A 9,081-nucleotide genomic window follows, 5' to 3' on the forward strand; every position below is an offset into this window, starting at 1 on the left:
AGCCAAAGTGGAAGGGGCATGAAGACTGAAAAGGGGTGGTGGGAATTGCCAAGTGGAAAATTATTGGTACCCGAGGAGCTGGCACCCACTCTGGTAAGCCAAACACACCAAGCATACCACCTAAGCCATGATAAACTGGAAGAGCTAATTTGAAAATATTTCTTGGTTCCCCACCTCTCTTCCCTATGCAGAACAGAATCTTAGAGCTGCACTGCCTACTCACAGGTTAATGCTGCCTCTCGGCACTATCTTGGGTGAAGGGTGATTTGTGGAACATCGTTATAGTTGCCTTGATGGTTCTGCTTTGTGGACCCTGCATTTTACAACGTATTATGAACTTTGTAACCCAAAGATTGGTGTCGTTCTCCCAAATTGGTGGTTGGAGAGCCAGGGTGCAATATATCCCTATGAATGATGCTCATACTATGAGTTAAGAGCATCAAGAGGAGGGAATGAAGGAGGAAACAGAACAGGTTCTATCTTGAAAGCAGGACTCCATCTTGGGCCGGACTGTGGACTTTGAGCTATATGCCCAGTAACTATGGAAATGACATACCAACTGGAAAACCAGGCCCCCGGGGCTCTCCGTCACTAAAAGAATACCCTAATTATCTGTGTAACCAAATAGAATCATGCATTCTATTATGCTTATTGGGGTATGACCACAGGCCTATTGATAATTGTCCACTGTTAACTATCTAGGCTTAAGGCATATGAATCACTGGGTTAGCTTTGATTGTCAGGGAATTTGGGGAGGTGGGTTTGTGCACGTACACTTAGGGTATATAAGGTTTTCCCCAAAACTGGTCGGGGTCCTTAGCTAAAAGGAGACTCTGCCTTGGGCCCCCTGGTGTAATAAACTGCCTGCACTATCTGCATTGTCCTTCTGAGTGAGTTTGTTTCCCGGAACGCATGGCTATAACACTATTAAGAAACGAAAAGAGGTTAATGAGTAGCTCCCATGTTCTTCTGCCATTGGTACACAGTTAGGGAAGAAAGGGCAGGAAGGCATCTGATGGGGCTGTTTCTTATTCACTGACTTCACAGGGGCTCATTTCAGCTTTTTAGATGCGCCGAAATGAAAACTCAGTGTGTTTCCTTCTTCCGTGACTTTTTGTCATTCCGACTGGTTTCCCAGGATTGGGGAAGGTGCAGACAAACCATCCAGGGTGGGCAGCCGACTCTAAGGTATTCCGAGAGCCGACTTTATTCCGATAAAAGATGAAGGGCAGATATTTCCCTTTCTTCTGGGCAGCCAGTTTGGAAAGTTTCTTCTTCTAGGAGGTAAGAGAGATGAATTAGACAGTACAGGCTTTGGGATGGAGAAAACTCAGCGTGGGGCAGATGGATGCTCCTGTTATATTAGACAAAATTAGAATTTGTGGAGCATCTGGGTAAAGAATCTGCCTGCCATGCAGGAGACACAAGAGACACAGGTTTGATCTGTGAGTTGGAAAGATCCCCTGGAAAAGGGCATAGCAACCCACTCCAGATCCTTGCCTGGAGAATCCTGTGGACGGAGGACCCTGGCAGGCTACAGTGCATGGAGTCACAAAGAGTCAGGCATGACTGAAGCAACTGAGCACAGCATAGCACAGAGAGGCATTAAGGACTTTGACTTTCCACTTGGGTGGCCGAGGGCAAAGGAAACTGGTTGAAACCCTCACCTTCAGCTGCAGGGATGGCTTGTGTCCTTTGTTTGTGTCACAGCAGAGACACAGCTGGCCTTTTGAGACGGCCAGAAAAATGGGGCTTCCTTTGTTCTCATAAGCTGACTTCACACAGGAGGCTAATACAAAGAAGATTTCTGGAAAATGATAGAGGAATGGGTTAGTCTTTGGCATAAGGAAGAGGCCCTCTTGTCTTCCGAGGTTTTGGACAAGATGTGAACAACCTTTCCCTTCATGTCTGTTAGTGGCTCAGTTGTGTCCGACTCCTTGTGACCCCATGGATTGTAGCCCACCAGGCTCCTCTGTCCATGGGATTTTCCAGGCAAGAATACTGCAGTGGGATGCCAATCCTGTCTCTAGGGTATCTTTCTGAGTCAAGGATCAAACCCAGGTCTCATGCGTTGCAGGCAGATTCTCTACCATCTGAGCCACCAGGGAAGCCAGGGAAGCCCTTGATTCTTGGTCAAAGACCCCCTCATTCACTCTGGTCAATTTGCCCCTTCTTCCACAGCCTGGGTCTTTCTTTCAGAAGGAGAAACCTCCCAGAAAGACATCCCTCAAGTCTAGTCATCATTACAGACTTGCCATCTAATTCCTAGCAATCCTAGTGGTTCCTGGACCCTTTCACCCTGCTCCCCTCCACCATCTGGAGCTGCAGGAGTGATGCAGCCTGAGCTGAGCCCCTCACAGGAAGGCCGTCCCCTGACTGCAGGGATGGAAAACACGACACCCCTGAGAGTCACCTGGGAGTATGTAAGTCTTATCCGGAACTGCTCTGAGGGTCTTGGAGTCCAGGACCAAAACTTTTTGATCACCGTCATGGATGGTGAATTTCTCTGGGCCGTTGGCCTTCACTCTTGGACCTAGATCAAATTAACCAGATAGTAACATTTCACAATAAGCACAAAAAATTCGATCTTCTGTCCCTGTGTGTGTCCCTCAGTCGTGTCCAACTCTTTGCGACCCCATGGACTGTAGCCCACCAGGCTCCTCTGTCCATGGAATTCTCCAAGCAAAAATACTGGAGTAGATTGCCATTCCCTTCTCCAGGGGATCCTCCAACCCTGGGATCAAACCCAGGTCTGCTGCACTGCAGGCAGACTCTTTACCATCTGAGCCACCTAGCCTATGGTCGATGGTCCTGGCCCCCCACCCTGCCTGTGAACTTGGCCATCACAGCCTCCTGAAGATTTCTCCCATCCCAGGCTGTCTGCCTTGCTCCAAACAAGCAACTGAGCATGTATGTAAGCATCTGGGCTCTGATTCTGAGACATGGGTTCAAATCCAAGATCTGCCGCTTACTATTTTAGGACTTGTTTGGTCGTTAAGTAGTGTCTGACTCTTTGCCATCCCATGGACTGTAGACCTCCAGGCTCCTCTGTCCAGGGAATTCCCAGGCAAGAACACTGGAGTGGGTTGCCATTTTCTTCATTGGGGGATCTTCCCGACCCAGGGAAGGAACTCACACCTCCTGCATTGGCAGGTGGGTTGTTTACCATTGAGCCACCAGGGAAGACATATTTTAGGACTTAGAAGTTACTAAATCTCTCTAAACCACAACTTCTTCATATGTGAAATGAGGGGAAGTGGTAGTAACAGTGCCTACCTGGGGTCTTGAGAGAATTAAAATGCTTAATGAGATGAATAAGAGTTAGCCAGGTATCAGCTTCAGAAATCACTCAGTACTAGTGAATCATTACTCTTCTTAATCCTCTTTCCTGCATCCTCTCACTGTGGGCATCACACCACCAGCACTGCCTGGGCTGGGACAAACCCCTACTAGTCGATGCACGGACAGTGGCAGAGCAGGAGGTGAGATATGGAAGTAGGAAGCGCCCAGGAGCACAGCTTCATACAAGATTGAGCTGGCATTGCCGGGTTCCCACAAGAAGCTAAGGGTTTGTGCCTGGCCTTGGAGGAACCTCCCTGAACAGTCAGGACCTGACACAAGAATACCAGGGGACTTCCCAGGGCCTGGCTCCTTAGAGACACATTTGGGCCATTCCTGCCTAGAGGTGCAGCCACACAAGGAGTCTTCCCTACTGGGCCTTGGACAGAGCAGGTGGCCCAGCTTTCCCTTGTAGGATTAAGGGCAGGAGCCCACACGTGGGCCAGCAACCATCAGTGACAGGTGGCTGTGAAATGTCCAGGTTGATAACACAGTAGCCACCAAACCAGGTGACCGTGTAATATAATTATCCACCCTAGGCAATTATAACCAGAAATGAAATCTGAAGTCTCGTTCTCATCCTCTGCAATCAGCACGAGGCCCCTGACTGGTCTCAGCTTGGAATGTCCTTCTGGTCTCCTTCTGCCCGTGAGTGGGGAGGGCTCCTGCTGGCTCTCCTGCCACCTCCTCCAGGAAGCCCTCCTAAGCCCCTCTGTGGGGCCCACTTCCTCTCTGGACCACACAGCTCTTTGTACCCATTCCTGAAGCATAGGTATTGGTGTCCTTGCCCATTTCCCTGCATCATTGTAAGCCCCCTGGGAGCAATTCCCCTGCCTGATTCACCCACCATCCTCAGCCCTGGCCTAGAGCCCCCCAAATCATGGACATTTGATCAAAAAAATGACTGGCCCAGGCAAGACCCTAAGGGGCTCTGTAGTGGTGTAGGGGCAGATGAGATCTGTGCTTCTCAGCTCTGCTCAGGTTAGAATGTCCTAGGCAGCATTTCTGGGCCCTGGACATTCTGAGTTCATGGTTTGGGTGCATGTTGATTCAGAATCATTAAACTAAATTAACTCTCAGCCTTGCAATGTGTCAAATGTTAACCAAACCTACAGACTCAGCCTTTCAGGGCTGTTAATGCTAATGGTCTGAGGACCAGGCTTTGAGTGTCACTGTCTAAGGCAGTGTTCTCAGTCTTGGCTATACAGCAGAAATCACCTGGTGGGTGATCTTTTAAGACCATAGATGTCCGAGCCCCAGCCCCCTGAGATTCTGATTCAACTGGTCCAGGGTGAGACCCAGACATACTATATAAGTTGCATTCCTAGCATTAATACTGGGCTTTATTTTTTCGAACCTTTTTAGTATTTCCTAAATTTAGTCTTCTTTTCCTTCTGTTTCCCTCCTATCATACCCTCGCTTGGGCCCCCATCATCTCACACCAAAGCTTGGGTAGAATCCTCTTAACTTGTGTTTCTCACATTATGAAAAAACTGAAAAGTGAAATGAAAGTCACTTAGTAGTGTCAGACTCTTTGCGACTGCATGGACTGTCACCCACCAGGCTCCTCTCTCCATAGGATTTCCCAGGCAAGAATACTGGAGTTGCCATGCCCTCCTCCAGGGGATCTTCCCAACCCAGGGATCGAATCTGTGTCTCCTGCACTGGCACTCAGATTCTTTACCACTAGTGCCACCTGGGAAGGTCATGTAGAACCTTTAGATTCCAGCACGTGTCACTTCTGTTTGTGTCACCTGGCACAGGTAACCTGCCACTGTTCCTCAGTTTCTGCCCATGGAATTGGTGATGTTAACCATTTCCTCATGGGGTTATGGGAGGTTCACAGGGTAGCTTGTGAGAAGGGTTTTAGCTTAGCCGAGGCACCATGGCCTTCAGGGGTGTGGGTTCCAGGGTGCCCCCTGCTGGCCATGTCTCTGATTTTCATAAACACAGTGAGAAAGGACTTCAGAGTTTCCAGGCTCCTGGCCATGATCAGAGGGACTACCAGGCTCAAAACCTTTCTTCTCTTGTGCCCTTCAGCTGCTGCATATTACCTGCACCTCAGAAACCAACTTGGGCTCATCTTTCTTTTTTTTGTAAATTTATTTATTTTTAATGGAAAATAATTGCTTTACAATATTGTCTTGGTTTCTGCCATACATCAACACCATACATGTTATCAGCCCTCCTGAGACTTGCTTCTACGAAAATAAAGCCTCAGCTCCATCCCAGCACCTGAGGTGCCCCCAGTCTCTGATTCTCCCACTCCCCTGAGAGCCCAGCAGCTCATCCTCCATCCACACCCTCACCATTTACCACACTCATCAGTTCACCCAGGGGCCTTACCTGCATGGGCAGCACTCATGGAGGTGAGGCTGGGGCCTGGCTCCAAGGCATCTCTGACTGAGTCTGGGATCAGAGACAGGGAGGTTAGCACAGACAATTGAAATTTTCAGGACCATCAGGGGCCATTGACTGTCTTACTTCTTTTGCATGTGTTTTGAGAAACACTGAAGCAGAGAAATAGTGATGACATTATAAATAGCTTCCTTGGTCCAAAATGGTAGAGGTGAAGATTAGTTTCAGCGGTGGGGGGGCTTCTGGTGTGGTGCTGTGGATAAGAATCTGCCTGCCACGGCAGGGGACATGGATTCGATCCCTGGTCCAGGAAGATTCCATGTCCAGAGCAGCTAAGCACTTGCACCACAACTACTGAAGCCCATATGCTCTAAGGCCCGTGCTCTGCAACAAGAGAAGCCACCGCAGTGAGAACCCCACACACTGCAACGAAGAGTAGCCCCTGCTTGCTGCAACTGGAGAAAACCTGCACGCAGCAACGAAGACCCAGCCCAGTCAAAAATAAACAATTTTTTAAAAAAGGAGATAGTTTCTGAGTGCAGAACTTCCTAGAGCCCATACTTATTAGAAACACATGCACTGCATTCTTCCAGTGGAGATAATATAACTTGCCCACATTACTCTGAGAATCATCTGGAGGATTTTCTTTCATGAAACATCATTTGAGAAATTCCTGAATAAAGTGTCTGGTCATAAACCATACAACTCTTGCACACTGAGAACACATAGAACTGCTGCTGCTGCTGCTAAGTCGCTTCAGTCGTGTCCTACTCTGGGCGACCCTATAGACAGCAGCCCACCTGGTTCCTCCATCCACAGGATTCTGTAGGCAAGAATACTGGAGTGGGCTGCCATTTCCTTCTCCAGAAGACGAAAAACCGAACCCTGTGCTCTGGTGTGAAGGTGTTACCCCATCTTTGCTTTGCTGCTCCTCTGCCATCTGAGACAGCTCTGCCTCCCTCCACTTTGACCATCATCCTCCTATCTGTCCCTCCAGCTCTAACAGTCTAGGCTTCCGAGAAGTGGGAGGGGAAGGCTGTGGGGAGAAGTGGCTCAGACAGAAGCCTCTCCAGTTCTGTGTGGGGAACAGGAGGCATGCCTTCACCTCTTGTGCAGCAACAGACAGAGGCAGAGCCAGGATGTGGTCTCGAGGTCACAGTCTGAAGCTCCCTGGCATTCGGAGACTATGGTATCTGGTGTCTGTGCCTTCCAGTGTCTGCTCCTCACTGTCTTGGGGACAGAATGGGCAGGGTGGCCTCCACATCACCCGTGTCACAGGAGCAGGGCTGGTGCCAAACTGCTCTGTTGTCACTGTTAGCAGGTCCACATCCACCAGACCAACATCCTGATTCTTCGTTTTGCAACTCTGAATACTGTGTGTGGGTTGAAAACTCCAGGATTTGGTTTCTGGTGTGTTACAGACCTCTCCGTCCACGGTCTGTGCATTAGACAGTCATTTGGGTCAAAAGCCTCCCCTTCTTGTTCCTGTGGAGCCGCTATCCAAGTGCCTTCCTCCAGCAGGTACTCAGAAGCCCTGAGCTAGGGTCCGTTTTCCAGCCCAGACTCAGAGAACCCCTTCCATCACATGGGTTTCTCCTCTGCCTGGGCCGGTGGGGAGGAAAAAGATGTCTTTGGAGGATTCAAAACCATTCAGGTGGTGGGGCTTCCCTGACAGCCCTGCCCACCAGTATGGGAGACATGGGTTCAATCACTAGGCTGGGAAGATCCCCCATGCTGCAGAGCAACTAAGCCCATGTACCACAACTACCGAGACCAAGTGCTGCAACTACTGAAGCCCAAGAGCCCTAGAGCCTGTGCTGTGCAACGAGAAGCCACTGCAATGAGAAGACCATGCACCACAACTACAGAGTAGCCCCTGCTCACTGCAGCTAGAGAAAAGCCCATGCAGTAATGAAGACCCAGTACAGCCAAAAATAAATAATTAAAAAAAAAAAAATCCAAGTGTTGAATCAGGACTTTGCACCCCAAATCTTTGGGTGAAGATTTAGCTACCATCTGGTGCACCTGGACATATGGGGCAAAGCCTCATTCCCCCTTCAAGGATTTCTCTTGTCTAATTCGTTTTCCAAGGAAGTTCTCAAAACTCACATACCAGGCAAGGTCAACAGGGAGAAGCTGGGTCTGGGCCCAGCACCTCATAAGGTCCCTCTTTAGGAGTTACACTTTGGCCCTGGTGTGGATTTTTTAAATAAGAATCTTACCTTCTGAGGAGCACTGAGGTTCATCTCTTTCCCAGTCTTCACAGTCCATTTTCATACCTGGGTTCTCCTCCAAAACGGACATTTTCAGTGTGAGGAAATGACTCAACAGGAGGCTGGGATGAAGGGCAGGACCTGAGTGGACAGGAAGAAAACTAGTAATGGCATCTTCTGACCCCAGAAGACCTTGCTGAATGCCCTTAAGTGTCCATCAGGCTGCAGGCCTTGCTCTCTGCCTGGAAACGTTTGTGGCATCCAGGAGGTCCTCCCAGGCCTGGGCCATCCTTCTTTGATGTTTGCCCTCCAAAGCGATGTTTTTGAAATATATCATTTTTATGATCTTGACAACATTTTAGCAAAATGAAACAGAAAATTCAAACTATATTGTTCTACAGTATGGAGGTTCCTTTCAAAACTAAAAATAGAGCTACCACATGACCCCAAATCCCACTACTGGGTGTATATCCAGATAAAAACATGATCCAAAAGGATACATGCACCCCAACGTTCACTGAATAAGTGTACAGTAATGAGGACATGGAAGCAACCTAAATGTCCATCAACAGAGGAATGGATAAAGAAGATATGGTGTGTATATACAATGAAATATTGTCCACTCACTAGAAAGAATGAAATAATGCCATTTACAACAACATGGATGGATCTAGAGATTGTCATACTGAGTGAAGTTAAGTCAGACAGACAAGGAGCAGTATCATATGACATCACTTATATATGGAATCTAAAGAGAAATGATACAAATGAAGCTATTTACAAAGCAGAAAGAGACTCACAGACTTAGTTAGAGAATGAACTTGCGGTTGCGGAGAGGGAAGGATGGAAAGAAGTGATAGTTAGGGAGTCTGGGATAGACATGTACACACTGTTATATTTCAAATGGATAACCAACAAGGACCTACTATACAGCACAGAGAATTCTGCTCATGGGGCAACTTGGATGGGAGGGGAGTTTGGGGGATAATGGATGCATGTGTGTGTATGGCTCAGTCCCTTCGCTGTTCACCTGAAACTATGACATCATTGTTTGTTAATAAGCTATACCCCAATACAAAATAAAAAGTTGGGAGTATATTTTTCTAATCCTGGGACTGGAGAAAGACAGCCCACAGGCCAAATCTGTCCTACCACCTGGTTTTAAATAAAG

General features: G+C 48.2%; 1 protein-coding gene across 2 annotated transcripts; it reads right to left on the minus strand.

The window, feature by feature from the left end:
* Positions 1-1,064: 1,064 nt before the first annotated feature.
* Positions 1,065-8,001, minus strand: IL37 (interleukin 37). Of its 2 annotated transcripts, XM_070380154.1 has the most exons (4): positions 7,920-8,001; positions 2,414-2,533; positions 1,668-1,807; positions 1,065-1,277 (listed from the first exon to the last, which is right to left on the minus strand). In XM_070380154.1, the coding sequence occupies exons 1-4, from the start codon at positions 7,999-8,001 to the stop codon at positions 1,065-1,067; spliced, it is 555 nt and encodes a 184-aa protein (XP_070236255.1). The 2 variants fall into 2 exon arrangements, with proteins under 2 accessions (XP_070236255.1, XP_014331941.1); XM_014476455.1 differs by lacking the exon at positions 2,414-2,533.
* Positions 8,002-9,081: the final 1,080 nt, after the last annotated feature.

The sequence above is a fragment of the Bos mutus genome, chromosome 11 (assembly GCF_027580195.1).
Source record: "Bos mutus isolate GX-2022 chromosome 11, NWIPB_WYAK_1.1, whole genome shotgun sequence".
NCBI lineage: Eukaryota > Metazoa > Chordata > Mammalia > Artiodactyla > Bovidae > Bos > Bos mutus.